This window comes from Anopheles aquasalis, chromosome 2, assembly GCF_943734665.1.
Source record: "Anopheles aquasalis chromosome 2, idAnoAquaMG_Q_19, whole genome shotgun sequence".
NCBI classification, from domain to species: Eukaryota; Metazoa; Arthropoda; class Insecta; order Diptera; family Culicidae; genus Anopheles; species Anopheles aquasalis.
The window spans coordinates 56,679,746-56,701,669 of record NC_064877.1 but is presented as its reverse complement, the minus strand read 5'-3'; the positions used below and the strand labels follow the sequence as shown (position 1 = coordinate 56,701,669).

The window sequence follows — 21,924 nt, the reverse complement described above, 5'->3', positions numbered from 1 at the left end:
CTATTAAGTTACTATTGTTAACTACCCGTTAACCGCGTAATGCGTTCAATACGACGGTAAAGCAATGTTAGGGTTGGCTGGAGCACCGATTGAACGGTTCATTTGCAATCGTTCCGTACCTCCACCTAGCCCCTCCACCGGCCAGTTAATCCTCAGGCACGGTTTTATGGCAAAGAAGTTGTGAAAGTTCCATTGCTTTTCCCTCTCCGTAACTAACGGTGCCCGATGGAGGAATTGGAAGGAGACTTGGTGCACGCTACCCACGAACGGCTGGCCACGCAAACTTCGAACAATCACGGTTTTTCGCGTAGAAAATGGAAGCTGACGGAGCAATTTTTCCGCATTCGAATGCAAATTAATTGAATTAGCAAGCATCGTTCGCCAAACTGTTTCCAGCGGAACATATGGTAGACCGAGGTAATGCTGGCCACTCGCTTCACTCTGGAGATTTGCAATAGCTTTCGCAAAGCTTTCGAGTTGACACCACATGACACATAAATGGAAACGAGTTTCTTCGACATAATACTACCACGGGGAAAAATGGGCTGGCCAACAAAGACCATTTGCAGCCGCCCAACGTCCACGACATGCGGAAATCGCCAACTTTAGTGTCACACAGAAACACACGCGGCTCCCAAGTGGAACACCCAATTGCAGTGTGTCTCAAAGGTCACGTACCATTGCATTTGCATAAGGCTATCGAAAGGCTGTTGCCTCCGCGGACAGTATGTTGTAAATAATGTAGTGAACTGGCGCTCGGCGCTTCAAGGAAACGCAAAACCGGGAGCACTTACACCGCCAACGTGCGGCTGCACGCAGATTAGGCAATGCAGGAAGATGGAGAATACACGGTGCCAACGGATAGGAGGAAAAGACTGTCGAAGAACGCCGACACGTTCGTCGACACGTTTCCTCCCAACACCTTCACAGACCGATCGGATCGATTGTTTAGATTGGACCTTGGCATATCGACAGGTGAACATATGATTGATGCTCGCAATCGAATGTTGCGTGAGATAGTTGTGATCGCCAACTAATGGCAGTACAAGGCAGACGCTAGGTCTTCAATTAATAGAAATGAAGCACGAACATGATTGATCGCCTGTAAATTGGACCACAAATGAGTGGTCACCACACTGTTAAAATTTCATCAGACAACGACGCACAACCGAACCGATTCCAACAGCGTGTTTCAAAAACATTTCGAAAATGAGTTTTTGAGTTATTATTTTTCGGTGCATTGAGTCCCTTAGGGCTCGTATGTAAATATTTTAAAATGTAAGCCCCCCTGTATCAGATTTCGTGATTTTATCCAAACTAAGGCGGCGTAATCTGATACCACTTTGCTAAATTCTGACGAATCCGAAACCCCTACGGTAATCTTTGATTATAATGCGACACGTGTCAGAGGCACAATTTCACCTTTGCATTCCACAATCTGGTCAAAAGAATACACAAAGGAAGTACAAGTGCATCTAACATATCCGATGACTGTGCGGTCAAACCCAGCTTAGCGTGACAGGCAGAGCTTTAAGAACGATAAAAAAGCTAACCGCTTGCAACGACACGCGACAGACATCGCTCGTTACAATTTGGATAAACGATCTGTCCCTTTACTGTTATAAAAATATAAACATGTCTCCAAAAAGGAAACTCCCAATCCATAGAGTGCGCGAATGAAGAATGCGAAAAGGAAGTCCTTGGCTTTGTCTGCACTCAAAACAATAACCTGGGATCACCATTTACTGCATAGGAATGCCATATGATGCAGGAGGGCTTCCAGTGTTACCGTACATCCACAAACCGAGCGTACAAAGCGACGTGTCATTCCAAACCGGGAACATCTTACCATTTTTGGGGATTTCCGGGGTGGAACAGACCTTCAGAGTAAAGTGCAATGCAACACTAAAAAGAATGATACATAAAAGTGTGCTTACCAATCATCAACTAGCTTGTCATTTTACAGCTTCAGCATATACATGGTGCTGTTTTATCTGATTAAAACAAAATAAAGACGGCTATTATGGTATTCCAAAACAAAAAAAAGGAAAAAGTATTTCCATTTTTGAACCACACTGCTTGCAAAACTGTAGCAAACGTAAAGGGCAATAGAGGGGTAGCAATTCTAAAAGGGAGCTGTCAATCAGGTTATTCATTTGCTAATTGCAACTGATCATTTAATTGTTAAATTAGTAGCTCAACAACCTCAAGATAGGATAAGGTGTAAAGTTTGCAACGTTACCATTTACTTTTGCAACCTAGTGTGAGAGCGTTTCAACATTGGAACTGCATCGAAACAGAGCTGGTGGTGTACGGTCGGACGTGCCTTATTTGGTGGAACCAGCTATCGCGCACGTCAAGCGATTATCCAGGGTGACTGTCATCGTGGGAGAGCCAAGAATTGTGGAACTTTCCACTAGCATCAAGAAACCAGCATTGTGGTACTGGTGCTTTCGAACAAACGACCACAACGGTACTGGCATACGAGCACATTAGGTATGCATGATGATGGCGTTAATAACCTGGCAGGCGGGTTCGTGGGTTCGTCTAGACTAGTCGAATCGTGACATTTTGTTTAAATCGTTCCGAGTAGCCGTAGCCGTGGTGCTGGCTCTCGGGCGGGTATGACAAATTGGCTACGTGTTTGGGGATTCCAGATAAGTTGGACCTTCCTTAACACCGCTACCGTAGTAGTATACCGTCATCTCTCCATGGAAGGCGCTTCCGCTGTGAATCGATACGAGGATCGATGCCAGTCACAATCGATTACTCACTCAATTGCCCATTCGCGAGCAATTGGCCAACCAATCATTATCAATAACCTTTCCCAACCCATCATTTGATTCATGAAGACATCGAAGAGAAAGATCCATATCAACATGATTTACGATTGATTCTTGTGCTAATCTTGTGCAGAAAATTGAGTATCAACAATTGCTAACATTTCTGAATGCATTTTACATTTCCGAAGATTTTTTTTACACGGCTGTATCAAAGTGTGATTGAAGGACACACCTCTACCATTGTATGATCAGATCAGATGATTTCAACCGTTCGGTTTTTACTAGAAAATCGGAATTCAAACCCCATTTGAATATGTTCCTTCATCGAATTGTTGCAGCAAGCTCAGCACTTCGCCTACACTAATTGCATTCTTTAGCATCGGTCGTAATTGGATTTTCTTGTTGTTGTTTTAGTTTTGCGTCACTTCGATCCATTAACGAGTAGTTGTTACTTCACCATCGCTACAACAGCTGACACTGGGCAGGTGAATTCCCTTCCCCACCCTTCCCTTTGTATTAAAGCCAGCCGAGAGACGCTCCGCCCCAGACATTGCTCATCAATTCCATGCACGTTCTGGCGGCCGCCGCCTGCTCTACTCAGTTACTTTTCTTTACACTGCGTATTCGCCGACCTCAACCTCACACATTAAGTAATCGATGCAGCAGCGTCACCACACATGTCGGACAAGCACAGTGTCAAGGTTGGGTGGTGGGTGGCTGTCCTTGGAATGAGGTGGAAAAATTAAACAAACAAATCGAAGATTCAACCGCCAGCGGACTGCACTCCACCTTGGCGAATGTAAACATGACGTTATAATTCGCCCAAAATGGACGTTTGTAAAACTACAATCAATCGCATAATCACCGCACGATCACCTTTACATTTCAGAGTGCGAACAGTACAGCAACTCCAAAGGCCGGAGTTGGCCGATTTCCGCCTTTTACCAGCGCATTAATTAGACCCCCCCCCCCCCCCCCCCCAACCATTGGAAAGTATGGTCCCTGATCCCAACGAAGCTGATTGGATGGTAGAGTGTGTCGAACATGAAAATTTGTGCCTCAATGAATTATGCATTGGCACAAGGCACGCATCACGACGATCGGTGTGACTACTCGGCAGGCCCATCAAAAATACGACCCGTGAGTTTCGCAGGTGGTACGGTACCCAGGACCATTTTTTCCCAAATTATTTCCTTACATCGACTTATTGCATCCCACGGTGCAACTTGCAGAAGAGTGCGCTGAGATAGAGGAGCAGCGGCCCTGCCTTATAACTGCTCCCGGTGAAAGGTAACGGGTTAAAGTAGTTTCATGATCATAATTCGTGATCCACGAGACCGCTGCGCTTACGGGCACGTGGCGGTCGCACACAATTCGGTTCGGTAGGGATTGAAGCGCGATTGTCGTGATGATGCGCACGCTACACGAGAATTGGGCCTTGGGATTCTCCCTGGGCAATTGTACGTACAACATAATTTAATCGCTCCCGTGGTTTCATTTTCCACGACCGTAGGCTTTTGTTCAACAATTGGATCCCGTCATCCGCACGCCCGCCCCCCCCGGTAAAGAGGCAGACAGCTAATAGTGCGCTTCCCACCGTGAGCTGTCTTACGATCATCGGGTGTCGTTGACCTTTTCCGGAGCACGGAACGACGGCATATCTGCGTGAGCTTTATTCGAACCAATTCGCACCGCGAGATGATTGTGATGAGAATTATGTTAAACACACATGGCAGGAAAACAATGAGAAATGAGCCGAATTATAATCGTTCTGAGTCGACAAATAACACTGCGTTGGATGCGTTTTAATTTATGCTCGGTGCTAATCCCCTTCCGATAAGAGATTCCTGTTTTGTTACCCTTTTCTTTCCCCACGCAAAGATTAAGTTGATAGTTAAGTTGATTGTTGTTGATTTGTGCGTCGATGGCTATTATTTTATATACCCTTCGCAACTATATTAATAATTTAAAAAACCTCAAAATATAGACATGATTTTTTCGTAACTTCTAGAAGATTTGGCGCAACGCACAAGGCTTGAAGCAAACATGACGAAGCACGTGTATATATTGCTGTATAAAGGCTCGTTCTAAACCCAACAAATATTGTTAGAAACAATAAAAGTTTATAAAGGAATTTAGCAATGCTTGAAGTCCTAAGTAATGAAAAAATGCAGCTATAGTTAGGATGTACAATTGATTACCTTTTTAAAAAATAATAACATTAGTAGCGAGATAGTAAATTAGTCATAGGTTAAAAAATCATTACAAAATCGCTTTTGCAATCAAAAAACATTTCTGCTATAAGATGGGAAAATAAAGTAAGCTTAAGAACAACATTGAGTAACATTTTCCATATTATAAAAGATGACACCAACTAACCAACGTTTCATAAATAAAAACTCTCAATTCCAAATGTTAGATTCACTTAAATATACACGCCTAAAAGCTAAAGCCACCCCGGCAAGGTACAGAAAAACAAAAGGCACCTTTAAAGCATATTACGACAAATTTGTTTCGGCACTCCGGTGTGGCACCCGCAGGCAGACACCCGCCGCAACCCACCCGAAACTGTCAAAAGCTCGGTTTGATGTTAAAAAGCGGTACGGTCATTCGACGAGAAAAAGAAGGTTAATAACTGCACGCATTCGCGTAGGAGTAGGAAGCTAGTGGCCGATGCTCATAGCTCATAGCGCCACACAGCATAACGCCCCGGCACCCACAGCACTTCGCCGCCGTCCACGATACTCAATCACGCTCTGCCTGCCCCCTCTGTCCCAAAATAAATGGAAAAAAGTGTGCGAGCGAGCACGAGCGCGCGAGCGCGCATGAATGAATCCTCCACAAAGCGCCCTCCAGCAGTGTGGTGATCGTGGATAAAAATAATAAGAAAAATCTACTACTTTACGTAACACCCAGGGGCTCGGATCGCCATCGTCGACGACAGGTGGGGGGAGGGAGCGTCTTGAAAGGGGTTACGGTGACGACGACGACGACGACGCCGTAAGCCGAACTGGTCGTCCTTGACCAAACCATATGCACCGGACCCCGCCAACCTGGCCATCGGGAGAACCACCCGAGAGCACCCGGCAGGGCACCCCTTCGGAACAGATGGGGACAGAATGCTCACAACTTCTGGTGGACCACCGCTGCTGCTACTTCGCTGATGCTTCGCTACCTTGTACATTTGTTTTATTATGGTTCTTTGGCTGTTTTTAGCTCTCGGACGGAACAGCTGGTACGATATACGGTGGTGGTAGTTCATTCGCTGGATCGACCGGCCATCACCCTCGGCAGACAAGAGCGTCGCCGCCTCTTCCATGAGCAGATTCTTTAAAGAGATTCCCTCAGCCATTCCGTCGTGATCTGTTCTGCCCACGCACATGAACCATTCAAGTGGTTTATGATCCACTAGCAACAGATGGCACCATTCGATATCCGTGGCACGTCGATCGCGTTCGCGACAGGACCGATGCAATTCGGTTCGAACTGATGAAGCCATTGCACCAGCGACAGTACCTGCGCGTCTTAAACACGCGCCCATTCTCTTGGCTTAGCGAGAGTATCCACCGTAAGCCTCCGTATTGGTATTATGCAAACGAAGCGATTGAAGCGCTTTCTGTCGATTCTTGTAAACCCCGGCAATGAAGGACAACACAACGCAGCACGCACTCACGGTCACGGTGCAGTAGTGCTCGACGCACTAGCTGCGATCTCTCCTGCGCGAACATTCGACACGGTTGGGGCGTGCATTGGCCCGAAAACCTTCATTCGACACCGAAAGTGATAAGTGTGTGTTTTACGCCTTCCTCTCGCCAACTGCCCCCGCATGCATGCTAATCGATGGTCAACAACAGTAGCGCCGCACGCACTACTCGACCCCTTCTGCCACGCAATCGTTAGTTCCGGACGCGAAGGAGAGTAGCTTTAGCAGCACCTACGCCAACCATTGGAAGCCTCCTTTAAACCTTCTTTCATCTTTCTGGTGGGTTGCTTCTTAATCGATGGTCAACGATGCCATTACCCCAAACAAGAAATCTCAAACTCTCTGGCTCGCCAACAGCATAAACCTTCTAGGCAAAACAGAGGCGCTGTTTCGCCCGAAATTGCCGGTGGCCTCGATGACATAAGATGACGTCACAAGATGGTCTCATTGTTGGTCGAATCGGAACGAGCCCACCCGGTCTCTCATCGGGGCACCGGATGCATTCCGCAAATACGAACAAATTGGCCTCAGGCCTAATGAACGACAGTACAACGATAATCGATAAACCATCGACGCAACGCTCCTCAGCTCAGTGCGGGGTTAATGTATTCATGTACAGCGGCACACTCGGCACCATTTGGCAAATAGCCAACCGATTTTCGATGCCAATAACACTTGATTCGCCACCTTTACGACGCCTAACGATGGCACTACAAATAAAGAATTGTTAAATAACAAATTTCAACCACCAACAAACCAAGAGAAGTAAACAATTGCAAATTCAGTGCCCCCTCCAGTACCTTAACGATATTTACATAATTAAAATAAAACATGTAAAACCGCAATGGAACGGCCCCAAACTTCACGCCAGATGAATATTCACCGAGTCCGTGCAGCATGCAGCTCAGCGCAGCGACGCGCTCTCGATCGATGAGCTGTGGATCTAAATGAGATCTAACTCCCCGCAACGTAATAGTGATGAATGTTGATATTTCCTTTCCCTCGCTTTAAATTCATTGAGCCAGCAGCTAATTAGCTTAATTAATTAATCTCCTCCATTGGCAACCAATCATGCGACCGGCCAGGCCAGACCCCCGGCGACAGGTTTTATGCAACGCTCGCGGAAGTACGATCACACGCCGACCCCCGGTTCCTTTCATTATCCACTCCCGTCTCCATTGACCACCGGCTGCACGCGTAACGCAATAATCATTCTAATCGATAATACCCCGTTCCATTTCGTTATCGTAAACCCGGTTCAAACAAACAGCAACTCTGTTAAGCTGCCACATTAAATTAAATCAAAAGTGCCGCTCACCGACCGTGCGGAAGGTGCGATGGTATCCTCATGGGTCGTGGTGGCTGCTCTTGGCATAGTGGGTACACGCATCGTTCCTATGCTTCTTCTATAGTAGTTCATGCGGCAAGTAATGATGTGTTTTGTTCTATTTTACATAAATTAAAAAGCAATCAACCAGCCATACTCAATCGTAATCAAACAGCGAATGGCAAAAAGCATAATTGATTCATTAGTATCATGCAAAACGATATTATGTTAATTTAAAAAGCATTCAAAAGGAGATCAATCATTAATGTTCTCATCAAGCGTTATTAAGAGAACAAGAATAACATTTAATGTCATTTGCACAAAAAGTTATGAACAATTTTGACCTCCTTTATCACGCAGCGTCACCAAAGTGTCCACAAGGGTTGGTCTGACCAGTAGCACTCGTCACATGTTTGATGCTGGTTAAACTGTGTAGTTTCGATTTACTTAATTCCACGAACCGGTTGACACAAAGGAAGCCGCACTCGTGTCGGTGCCGCTGCCGGTTGACCGCAGCATTTTTAGCCGACTGCCACCGACCACCTCCTTGGGCCACTGCGCGACACATTTCCAGGCCACAACCCAGTGCCCCAACCTTTAACACGACACAATCAATTAATGCGACCGCTTATCGTTTTACGCATGAACCAGTGGGCTGGGGAGGGGGGGGGCCTCCGATTCAATGTGCGTCGTTCTACGGGTACTTTTGCTGAAGCAGAGGCCACCCACATGCACCCACAGCCCCCTCTCCACCACCTTATGAGTCGATTGAAACTAACCAAAGCCGATTGAAACCGTCCCAGTGCTCGAGGAGTAACCCCATATACCACCACGCGCGCTAGCCGCTACGTATCGCGAGAACTCAAGCGTCGTGATGCTGCTCCTGCTGCTGCTGCTTCATTAATCTCGATGGTGCACCGCTTATTCGTACGAGCAAATTTGCATGGCATTAGCACCATCTTACTTGCGGGCCATTGTGGGGCCACTTGAATATTCAAATCGTATGGCAACTCGATCCGATCCTACGGTCAAACGAACCGTCTGATCGTGCACCAAACCAACGCCTCTTCTTCGAGGAGTACGAAGATCTGATCGCAGCTTGAATGTACGTGCATTCGACTGCTTACTACTGCCAATGGCCATTGATCGTGTAGCCCATCATCGTGTTTGTGCAGCTCCTTACAATTGCAATCAACAAACCATCGCCGCAATACTAGTACGTAGTAGTGGAGGGGTTCCGGTTGACTACCTCCTTCATGCTACTTCATATCCACTAGCCAACCCACTGGGCCAACACTCGAAAATGATGCCAACCGCGGTCAAGTGGCCAACGCGTTACTGTCGATCGACTAAAATGCCCTCAGTACTACCGGACCGGCCCACACACCCACGGAAGAGCGATAATTTTTGAGAGCAAAACTCATAAATAGAACATTGGATGGGTTTGGCCAAGCGACGGCGAAACGATCAATCCCGGTAGTCGAGTGACAGACACAGGGGCACACCTTTCGGCACAGGGTCAGAATGATTCACACTTCAACCACCACCACCAGCAGCCCCTCAAACTGACTTCTGATCTGTAGCATCACCTACAGCAGACGTTGGAGTCCTTGTTCCGCAGAAGCCATGCAGCGGTGATTCGTGTGCAGTCGAGATCATGACGATCGTGGCGGGATACCGGAGCGATAAACTGGACCTTCACTAGACGAGAAAATTAACGATTGCGGTGCCAAAAGTGGCGCTTAATTATTGACTAGTGGGGTGCGCTTGATTCAACGAAGGTTATGTCACCGTCGGTCAACGGAATTTAGTTGGATGCACGACGGGCAAGTGTCTTTGAGGACAATGTAGTATGTTTGAGAGAGTGAGTGAGAACCTTTTAGAATAAATGGTTTCTCCCTGGAGTGAGAACCTTTTAGAATAAAGCAACGTTACCCCGAAAAAACACTATCAAAACCTACACTTCTAAAACATTAGCTCACACCAAACAACCGCCAGGTGTAGGAAGAATGCCCCCGGTAAAACTTATCTATGACCCTCAAAAACTGATGGCACCGAGTGGCCGCGGTACCGCCACAGGGCAGCATATCGTTCACTTGCCATCGCCTTACTTCACCAACATTATCCCGACCAAAGTCAATCCTATATTTACCCAATAGTTGCCTCACGCAAACATCACGATCTTGTCAGCATAAGCACGCCACCTTACGCCGCACACCCGCCCCCGTTGACGATCATGTCTTTTTTCGGTTTTATGACATAAATCTTGTGTTCGGGAGGGAAAAAAACAAGCAAACACCCTGCACCGCACTGCACCACCGCACACCCTGGCTTACAGTTGAGCGTGTACAGCGTCATGCGTATCGGCCAGCGATTCATATCTGTTCCGTTGAAGTGTTTGAAGTGTACAAACTCATTCGATTCACCCACTCTGCTTTGCCGCCGTCAAGGATTGCCGCCACCACTACGTTCATCTCGGCGCTCTATCAACAAACGGTGTAAAGGTCGGTCGTGTAAGCAAAGCACCTCACAGTACCATCGCCTTGTTTAAAGAGATCTGGAGGTTTTCTTTTTCGAGGCAGCAAGAACACACAACACTCGAGGGGAGCTTTGGAGCCTGTTTGGAGAAACAATTGTTAACCGGGTGCTACTGCGCGCCATCTGATTGGGGAGTTGCGGGTCTGTTTAAAATGCCAATCTCACCTCACCTGGTGAGCTATGCTAATCCACGCCATCGTGTGTAATGTTGCCTCTTCACATATTAAAATGGTAAAATTGGCCAAACACTAGATTGGGCGAAATTTGTCCTCAACCTTGGGGGTCGTCTCTCTTAAGCATGTCGCTCGCTCCACACACCACACCATAGCTGCGCGTTTCAACAAGCTATTTGCTATATAGCGTAGAAGGTAAGTCTCACTCAACTGTCGAGGGAAGCTGAAGCAATTGAAGGATCTTTCAACAGAGGAAAGAGCAAATGCCACTCGTACCGGTACGGGCAACGCTCGGTTGCGTTCGGTGACATCCTCATCATGTTGTTGATCAACGCCGCGCTTCGGATGCGGACGCATAATGGATCCCGTCGCCGCCCTGCTGACGTAACACAAACGTCGGTTCAGTCGGCCAACAAATCCCAACCCCGTTCAAACCCTGTGGTGCGCGGTTGGTCTATTTTAAATACAAATAATAAGCAGCCAACGGATGGGCATGGCAGGGCGCCGGCCGGCCGGCCGGCCGGCCACAATCATCAGCCCCTTCTGCGCGCCGCGCCGCGCCGCTGATCTTATTTTAGCTCCACACATATCAATCCATTGCGGTGATGAAGGTTGGTTTCGGGTGTTCTGGTTTCTTTTTTTTTTATTTTGGCTCTCTCGCGGCGCAAAAAAGAAGCCGAAAGTGGTTGGCAATGTTTGCTCTTGAAATGCTGCCCATCCCCCAAGGTCTAATGACCTCGCCGAGCGTGCGTACTGACCTGATTCGTTCGCGCATGTAGGTTAGAGAAGATTCTCATGGGAACACGTGGTATAGCAGCTTCCACCAAAACACACCGCGCCACCGCCTGTGCGGCTGATCGCACGTTGTGGTGATCACTGTTGAGGTAATTCAATTTAAATTATGCCCCGACCTCCCCCATCCATTTGGCGGCGGCTTTAATCGGTAGAACCTCAACATTCAATCCTCCGGAATTGAATCGAGTATCGTGTGTCGCCGTCGTTGAATATCCACATCACCCTAATGGCAACAGGTGGTGTGTTGTCGCATCCAGAACCCAGTCGCTCCAGCGTTGTGGTGGCACACTGACCTTAACATTGTGCCGTTCCATAATGGTTTATTGTTGGGCATTTTTCTTCCACAATAATGCTGATAGAACCCCTTTTCCAGCGGCTCAAGTTACGACCACAGATTGCAAAAAAAAAGAAACCCTTTCCCCACCTACACCGCAATGACGGTGACGGTGAGATCGTCTTCTGAAGTGTCAAGTGCATAGCACCAAGTGGAGCCGGCGAGCAGCGACAAAACGTTTTCAAAGGTTCGTCAGGCATATGGCATTGAAACACGAAACGCTTGATCTTCGCACACAGGGTCGCTAAAAACTGTACGAGAATAGACTAAAAGACACACAGGCACACTCGTTCCCGCTCACCTGCTGCTGCTCACTCGGAATACTAACCACATCAACACTTTTTTTTGTATTATTCTTGGGCCTCTTGAAGATCGATCAGCGGGCCAGTGGCCAAAGAATCAACAGCAAAACATCAAAGACGCACAAACCGCAAACGATCAGCGCTTGTGGTAGGCAAGGAGGAGTCGGTCTTTCCGGGACACTGTCTGATGATGGCCCCAAATGACATCAGCGAAACCGATGACACGCACGCAACGGATTCTACCGGAAACGGCGACTGCAACTGAGTTTGGTTTAGACGATGGACCGGCCGATGATTGAACGCCGATATTGAATCACTTGTGCAGTTTCCCACAATTGGCACAATGCGCTTCATCAAGTATCCAAACACTGTCCCACTGGGACGGACGGTGGAGGGTAATATACATTGAATTCCAACAATGTGCGCTTTGCAATGCAAGAATCACGCATAGAAAAGGTCGTCAAATATAGGCAAGAGCCATTCCATGAACTGTTGGCAATTGAACCACCGTTTTACGACTGCATCCGTATCCAACATCCGAAAGTCTGCCACACAACCAACAGGCAACAACGTTCATCGATCGTTCATCGAGGCACCGGTTGACCAACCTTCTCTCCCCCCAAAGCTTCGGCGATAGAAAAATCGGTGAAAGTACTTTCACTCCACTGAATCCCATGCGTATCGCATTGCCCTGGCCAGATCACCAGGGGATTTATTTCATCTCCACTTGCCCCACACATAAAAGCACTAGCGAAAGAGAGGGAGGGAGAGAGCGAGTGGCCAATGGATGTTTCCTAAATTGAGTGTAGGAAAAACTGACCAATTTTCTCTAGCGTGACATCACGCTGATCGAGTATTCGGAACTGATTTCACTGGCAGGGAAAGGATCGTGCATTTTCCAGCCAAACCAGATCCCCAGAGATAATGAGATGTCACCAACCGCGCTTTCCTCCACCACGACAGCCGGCAGTGCAATCTGATCAGCGTGCATGCATGCCACCATTGCCTTTCGCTTGCCCTTTGCTGCAAATTGTTGCTGCACGGCCAATCACAAGGAATTGTGGCTGGAATTGGCCAGATCATGCAATATTGACGCACCAATTGTGGCACCAACGTGACGCACCAGGGCACGCAACGCAAACCAAATATGAGCTGAGTTGACATCGCAACATCGGCCGTTGGCTGGCAGTCGCTGATGATCGCGTTGGATTGTCTGTGGCTCCAAATGTGGAGTTGATGCCGCCCTGCCCAATTGTGTTGACCCAGGTGTGAAGGTGCGTATTGAGCTTTTATAATCCCCACCCCCAAACTCGAACAAAATTATCTTTTTGATCCAATGATTTATTTGTTTTTTTTCCCAAACCATCAACACCTTACCCACAAGGTACAACACCTGATGATCTAACGTTTACTCAAGTGTATCGAGTGTATCGCGCGTTGGGTGTCGTTTAGATACAGGAGGAACCTGCTGCCTATCGCCCGGTAGCTAGTGAGATAGAACCGGCTGGAAGGAGAACTTTTCTCACCCGGATTATTCACGGATTGCGTTTCCGCCGTCTCGTGCGCGGTTCGTGATCTCAGGCGATTCGTTTATAAACTTGGCCACGGGGCGGTGGCCAAACATGCAAACAAGCACACATACTACTACTACTACTACTGGTGCGCGTGCTCCATCGTGGCCAAAAACGTCAGCAACCAACGACGGATGATGGACGGATTTGGACAGCAACGCGCCAGCCAGTCGGTCGGCCGGTTGGTCCATCGAAACAACGAGGACCATTACTCTAATGAATTTGTTTCGGTGCCAAATCCCGAAACCCATCTCCTCCATGTGTGAGCGTTACCCACGGCCACACCGGCATGGTCGCTCGATCACCGGCCAGTGACGACGGTAGACAGCACCGGACCGATGATGAGGTAAGCAAAGACACACGCTGGACTGCCTCGTCTGGCGAATGTGCGTGCGGATGATTGACGAAGTGTGATATGACCGTGACGCGGCATGAAGCATCGCGGGGCAGTGTTATTTGGAGTCGCCGCCGTTCACACACCACCACCACCTCGTAGTGGATTATTGCGTAAGCCCTTCGCAGCGCTTTGTAGTCTCAGCGAGATATCGAGGGCTCAGATCAAAACCAAGCTGAGCCCCCCCTTTCCGTAGTCATCGTGATAAGTGTTAGAAATGCGCGAGACCAAACATGACCCTTGATATCTCTGATGAGTCACCATTCCACGCACTTAACAGCCAGACGGGAAACTGTTCGCAATGGGGGGCGCTTATCCGTTGGTTTCCGGTGGTGGGAATAAGCCGCTCGCAACTTTTTAAAGTACCGCGAAATAACGCCGCGTAAACAAACAATATATTTTGTGACAAAACTCCGGTCAGTGAGCAGGCGGCCATTCGCTCTTAAAAGATGCTTGATCGATGCCCAATTGACGGCACACTCCAAAAAGGTGACATCTTACGCTCATTCATTCAATTTCACTAGCCGTAAATCTGCCACCAGATCTATAAATAATAAGAGGCATTCACATTACGGTGCTAATAACCGCTCATCACCAGCCACCACCTCCGACTGCCTAACGCGTTACCGAAAAAGGGGTTTGGTACTGCTCCCGCACTCACTGGCCTCTAGCAAGCATGGTCAGTGAGCCAACCAACTGCTCAATACAACAAATCGAACAGCAAACATTGGAAATCAGTTTGGCAAACGATCGGCACCGGTCATGAAGGCAACGATCCTTCTAAAAAGTAAACACTTTTTTCCCGATCCTCTTCAGCCTTGTCAGCAACCTTGACATTGCTCGTAGGCATTCATGTGCAATGAAGGCGACGAGTGTCGTCTGCTTCATCTTGTCCAAACAACAAAGGAAAGTAAACCGTTCTTAAAACACAAACCAGCTGCGGGAACCATTTGCCATCGTTGATGTCAACCGAAGCATAACAACACGATTTCCGAGCGGCCTTTTAACCGCAAAACTCGGTGAGGCTCTTCAACGTTTGATGCCATTTGGCCGGTAGCCCACCCGTCACCAACCGACCACCCTGGGGGGCATTCGAACGGAACATAATTTTGCATTTTGGTTTGGCCAAAAACGGCTTACGCAGCGGTGAAAGGGAACACCGGCAAACCAAGTGCATTCGTCACTAACACGTTTCCCGTCGTCGTGCTCCCTCGATCATGCATAAACGAATAGTGCAGCATGGCGAATGGTGCTGATCGTGATCGCTGGTGGCGGCACACTATGCTCTGGCCGTCGCGACAGTCGCCAACAAATTGCCGGAAGTGATAATGAAACGAAAAGCCAGGGGTGAAGCGAAAGGGTCTCCAGCACCCCCCCATGAACGCGTCTGATGCCGGATGATGAGGGTCAGGCGAAACAATCATTCGTATACGCTGGATGAACGGGCGGGCTGCTTGTGACCTTTAACAACCGTTCCAGACCGATTCGATTGTCACTATTGCATGTCATTGGCGCCCAAAGTAACCTGTCTGCTGTAACGTGAAGCAACAATTCCTTCTTACTAGTAGCTGGTAAAGTGAAACTCACCTGACGGCCACCCGCACAGAGGATTCCTTATCGTCGTCCGGCATTTTGCCGTTCTCGCTGCCTTAACGTCGGCCAGAGATGAGGTTGAACGATGCGCGCCCGATGAGACGTTGATGATCACTCGCGCTTGCTGCCGGTGGCTGCTGCTAGGCCGATAGGCTGTGGTATTCGTCACTCGCGGCTACAGTTTGACGAGTGGCATTGGGAGCGTCGCGTTACCGAAGAATCGCTCTGCACCATAGATGGTTACACGACGTGCTTCCCCGTCCAACCCTTTTGTTCTCGCGTCTTCTACCTTTCCGGATGCGTGAAGCTCGCACACCTTCGCACCGTGTTTCACGATCTTCACCTCCGGCGGCTATGCCTTGCTTACGGCACCAAATATTTCCGGTGCGCCCTTAACGAGCCGGTTGCGTGTGCGTGCAGGCGAAACAATCTAAAAGTGGAAGTGACAGAGACGAAACAAACGAATTAGAAGAAAGCAATTGATGAAACAACGCCACACGCTGACGCATAATTAACGAGTGCCCATCACTTGGCCCCCAACCCTCTCCGGGACAGAAGACAAGTGCTCAAAATTCTCGAAACCACTAGCGCAGAAGCTGAAGCACTCATGAATATGCAACACTTTTCCCCGAAAAAAAACGCTACCTATTGAACCCCAAAAAACAGGCATTTCATCATTGAGAACCCCACGTTCTAGCGTTCTAGTGCTGCGTGTTGTGTGTCTTGCTGCTTGAAAGCAGGTAGCACTTGAAATGCTGGAAAGGTGTCGCTGGAAAGCATTCGTTAATTTTTCGACATGAAATACAAATTCAACATCCCCAAACACTTGGAAGATCCCAGTGGATCGGACAGAGAACGGCTCGTGGATGGCGGTAGAATGGGAGAAAGGTAGCGTGACCCCGAGACCAGCAGCAACGAAGCGGAAACAATGGATGTATCGTAAATAAGCGTCCCTTCGGTATACCCTTGTAGCGACCAGTGCTACATTATGCTGCTTGTGATCTTGATTTAACAAAACAAGCAGGAGTAGCTACTAGGTCTCTGGACAAATTGTCTTCTTCATAGTCAACACACACCGTTGACGTCGTTCCAGCAATGTCGCGTTTGTTTGTGACGCGAGGATAAACATCTCAATCAGAGGACACCTCAGTGCGGACACGGATGATAATCACCTCAAACGATGGCCCAAACACAGCTCTACACTGTTGTCCCGCATCTACTATAAAGTTCAACTCTCAACCGGTCGTCGCTAACGAGACTTTCCACCGCGCGATATTCTTTACTTTATGTTCCCCGTCACGAAGCCGTCACGATTTGGAGCGGTCCGAGCGAACCGATCGTAAAACGAGCGCCAGGGCGTAATTATTTCTGAATATAAGTTCGATAAAAATGTTCATAAATTTTCCCTACAACGAACGTCGCCACGAGCCCATAACATCCAAACCGAAAACTGCTCTTCGCTACTCGCACACGGACCGGACGATCAGCGAGTTAACGATCTGCATCATGCTGAGCGATCGCGGATGTCTCCTCTACCTCCTGCTCCTTTCTTGTACTTCTACTTTGCTCTTATCATAGGCAACATAAAATGAGGTAAAGTTCATAAAAAGTGCTTTATCGTTGTTGTAAATTAAATGTGTCCGAGCCATCGCCACATGGCCGGCTTTCGGCGGCCCCCCTTGTGTTTGTGCGGCTTCTTAATTGTTCGCTGGATGCTACGTCGAGCACAATATTTGGGCGAATGACCCTCCATTCTCCGTTACAACTGCACAAGCTGCAAAAGGGAAAAGTGCACGGGAACTGGCGCCGCTTCTATACCCTGTTACGAGGACCCGTGTTTGTGTTTATTGTGTTGAAACAAGTGCATGCTGTCGCCCGGGCCTGGAGTTCCACCATTCCCGATAGAATGGAGACCACTTTAAAAGTTTTAGTTTTTACAGTTTTCTTATCAATCGGTGCGCGCGAGGGAGGTGGAAGAATAACATAAATGCGTTCCACATTATCAGCCATGGAATGGTGACGGAATGGTCACGTTTTTTTTTAACGACATGAGCGGCTACGTTAATGGCCCTGCCAGAGCTCCATTGAAAAGCCAACATACTTCATCTGCTGGAGCATGCTGATGGTAAAACTGTGCAGAACATTTCACGAAACATCCCGATTAAAAGTGTTTTTACTTATTACGATACCTTTTTAGACAAACACCGCTCCTACATGTGATAAGAATGGTGGATGTTGGGAGTGTTTGTTTATGCTGTCACGTACGCTGCAGACATACACATTTGTTACGATTGTTTTGTCGCCTTTAAACAGTCCTCGTACCACTGAGCTCCACTAAACCACTCCTTCGCAAAGCCACTACTATGGCTTATGCTGTAATACAGACACTTTCCCCGCTGTTTTATCTTTACCGCCATGTTTTCACGTTTGACGAATTTCTACCTTGTTGCCGAAAATAGAAAACACCATTAAGAGATTTTTACTTTCAAGGCAGCTCCAAATCTTTCGTTCAACTTCTAGAGACCATATACCCATCGCATTCCAAAGGAAGCCATCAGCGACCAGCTGTTGCCCAAATTTCATTCAACTGTTGTCGCGTTTTAACACCATTGGGAGCTGAAGATACCGGGAATTGTCTTAAGTGCGTTACCCGATATCCACATCCCAAGAGGAATGCGATGCGCTAACGCCGCGTGCCATTAATATCCGTCATGAAAGGTAAGTCCACGGCAATGGTTAACATGAAAATGGTAACAATTTCCACCGTGAACGGATAGCGGCAGCGTGCATCAAAATGCACTAGGCACTACCAATTAAAATTTGATCTCAATGGTCAAAGCACATTGCAACATCACGAGAAATGCGCACGAAACCCGCCACACCGGTATTTTTTTTTTATTGCGGAGTGATGTTTAATTAAAAACTTTCTAACATTTTTTCGTGTAGCGTATATCAACGAGAAAAAAATAGCCGAAAGTGACCACCTGTTGTGTGGACTGTGGGGAAACGTATGCGATCCCCTACACAGACACCTCGCCAAAACGAAATGTGACCGCGAAGGTAACCAGTTTTTCGGAGGCTTTCGTTAATCGAATGACGATATCGCGCGAGATCAAAAGCTTCTGATAATCTGGTTCGATATGTGATCCGCATGTGAAAGATCGCCGGTTTGTCTACACCCGTCCCAAAAGCAAAGCGCGTACGTGGTGGTGTGATGTAATTTCAACATGATTGTGAACATTGTTGCCATTTCACTAATTGGCTAGTACAGGGTGTACCATAAAAAAATGCAAAAATCTTTTTTTGAAGTTTAAAGCCATTTTTTTATATTTTCTACTGTTTCAAAGTATTTCATTTCTATATTTCTTTGTTTATCAAAAACAAACAAAATGAGTGGGTTTGTCGGCCTGTTTTCTCAATTAATTTCTTCAAGCGGTTACGAATTCGAGAACACTCTCTGTAACATAAGTGTCCAACTTAGAAGACCAGGCTTTGATGATAAACGATTTCAGCGAACCAACCGTGTATGGTGTTATGGTTCACACGTCTTAGGTCGAACAAATGCCCATATTGAATAGCCCAACCGATTTAATTCAGGACCGCTTGGAGGGCATAAATCATTCGACCAAAAATTCATGTTTTCCTTCAAACATGTTTCAGACCGTTAAGACGTATCGCAGGGGCCTCCATCTTGCTGAAACTCAACATTTTCTGGTGTTTTGAAGTTTGCTTTAATCCATGCTAAAACGTGTTCATTCAAAAAAGTTATATAAACATCAATATTCATTTTAGTATTGGATTTTATGAAAACTGGTGCCATTTTCAAACTATGTTTTATCCTGTCTAAAGATGATTTATCCTTTCAACTATTAAATTACGCTTCACCCTAGCTCTAGAGATTGCTTTTAGGTCATATTTGGCCAACCGATGCAGGCAGGATCTTGAGATATTCGACTCTTATGCAAGCTTTCATATGGATTGCACTGGATTTCGCTAACTTTTGCTCTGACGGATATTACCACTTTTTCAGTGCGCTCAGATCGTTGCCGATCACTAACGTGTTTCCTAGGCCTTGGCCCTTCATGAATAGAACGTTTAATCCTGTAAACAATGCCAAGATTACATCTGAGGACCGCTGTTATATCTATGAGTTTTCTCTTGGGCGCGAAGCAAACTCGACACTGTCGCCTTTGAATACATTTTTCCGGACAGACATCTTTTGCACGGGTACTTATTATACATCATTTGATAGATAAGACTCACACGAACACAACGATACCACATAATGCCATATTGGTGTTGAAAAAATACTCAAAACAGAGCAATGAAAGCATTTGCATTTTTTTATGGTACACCCTGTAGATTGTTGTCAGCACTTTTATGATTATTCTCAAAGGAAATGAATAAAAAATGAAAGCATCTGGGCATAGCATTCAATATGGATAGTGAGCATGTTTTAAAGATTTTTCTTTTTTACATTGATCATGCTTATGAAGACTATTAAATGAGGATAATAGAATTTGGGAGCCGAAAGACGATGAATTTCAAACGCTCAAAGCTAGCAAATTTTAATGAAGTTAACAAAACTCATTAATTTGTACTCAAACTATAGACGGCATTATCAAGAATCATGCAAATGGTGTAGCAAATACCTTTCGAAACTAAAACCTAAGATAATTTGGCCAATCTACGAATTCGATCGACCGCTTCAAACATTGAGCAACGAGTACGCCACCGCCTTGAATTAGCAGCATCGCAAACGCACCGCCAAATCATTTGCACACCCCCTCCCACATCTGTGCTGCAATCGGCGAGGCACGATAGGCAAAATATCCATCCAGCAGCAACCTACTTTCCGCTCGATGGTGGACTACTTTGGATTGCAGCCTGCAATGTGTATGCCTGTGCCCGGTCTGCACACGCCGATCGTCTAAAGCCGGCAGACTGGAGACCCCATTTTCCTCGTGGTTGATTTTCCGGCCACACAAATGAGACGTAGCAAGTGAAAACACGCTCACGGTACTGGCCCACCCGCAGCACCCAAATGATTGATTTCATTTCAAGCCAAACCTCCCCACACCCAGATAAGTTTCTTCTTCTTTTATGCACCTCATGGTTTTCCATTGGAGTTGGGGAGTCGCATACGATACATGGGTTTTTTACGCACAGCTACAACTATTTGCCAACATGGAACAGTCTCGGAAAAGACAAGTTTCCATTCTATCTTGGTCCAAAGATGGCTACATAAGTGAAGCCTTTACCAAAATCATTCTAAAACCAAAATGAAGTCGTCTTAGCTACCAAAACAACGCATTCGGTTTGGATTTGGCAATGAGACTCGGCGTGAATCTTCGAGAAGCTTCCAAGAGCCGGCGCGCAGAAAGGCTTATAACGGTTGCCACGAAGCAAATGCCGCAGATCGGAGCCGGAGTTGCTTCAAATTTCGTTGCGTACACTACGGTGAAACGACAATGTTTCGCCAGCAAATTATGATTCGCTCATTCGAAAGGTAAATAGTAAGCATCCTCCTAGGTCTAGTGAATGTAACAATCGTTGACGGATCGACACTTGTTGTAATCCTTTAAAATACACGACATCTTTAGCACCAGGATTGAAAAACTCACGCAAAACTCCTCCGCCATGGCAAGCATGCAGGCCAGACAGTCGAAGAGAATCAATGAATCGACCCACACGATTAACGCTTAATCAATAGGACGCGCCGAAATCTTGGTGAGGCCTTACTTCCGCGAGAACCGGTTTTCCAGTGGCGGGGCGCGATTTTTGGGGTGTTTTTTTTCTTTCTCGAAACACAACCATTCGTTACTTGGTCTTTTTCGTTTCATTCTCGTGTTGCGTGCAGATGTATTCGTGCTGGTCCTCCGTTGTGCGGACGCTCTATCCTTTTGCTTGTGCGTAACAACGATGAATTTGGACACCTTATATGCTGTCCATGGTGACCTTCAGGCTCATCGGATACGGGCCCAACAATATAGTTTATTGGTGTCGATTGGGCCCTAATGTAGATACGGTACTCCCTATGCGATGCGTTACACTAATGAAACTGATGGAATTGTTATCAGAATCACAAAAAATAATTATCAAAGTAGCTCTGTTGATTTCCAATAAACAAACAAACCATCGGAGCACCGGAGTGATCCAAACAGGGAACTCACCACCCACTCCCTTTGATACGCTGCAATTTACACAATGTATAAGTAAATAAGGGATTAAAAGTTCATATGGCACAAAATGGGTCCTTTTCTCTCTCTCTCTCTGCCGATGGTTTGATGCCGTTGTTCACTTACGACATTAGTTCACTCTTCTGCAATTGGCAGCATAGCAAGGATGACCTTCAGCATAAACTCAACAGCGAACCCTCGCTCGTCTCGAAACGGGACTCGTGATGGTTTC

The 21,924-nt window shown here is 46.9% G+C and overlaps 1 protein-coding gene across 10 annotated transcripts in view; it reads right to left on the bottom strand.

The window, feature by feature from the left end:
• Nucleotides 1-21,924, bottom strand: part of LOC126571736 (kinesin-like protein KIF21B) — a 37,905-nt gene that overhangs the window by 13,790 nt on the left and 2,191 nt on the right. For 8 of the 10 annotated variants that reach the window (XM_050230510.1, XM_050230514.1, XM_050230520.1 and 5 more), the window contains one exon: nucleotides 15,508-15,943. In XM_050230510.1, the coding sequence (XP_050086467.1) occupies nucleotides 15,508-15,551 (44 nt within the window). In that variant the 5' untranslated portion in view covers nucleotides 15,552-15,943. Of the gene's footprint in view, nucleotides 1-8,592; nucleotides 8,701-10,521; nucleotides 10,551-15,507; nucleotides 15,944-21,924 lie in introns of those variants that run through there. The other 2 variants (XM_050230518.1, XM_050230517.1) reach the window with 2 other exon arrangements.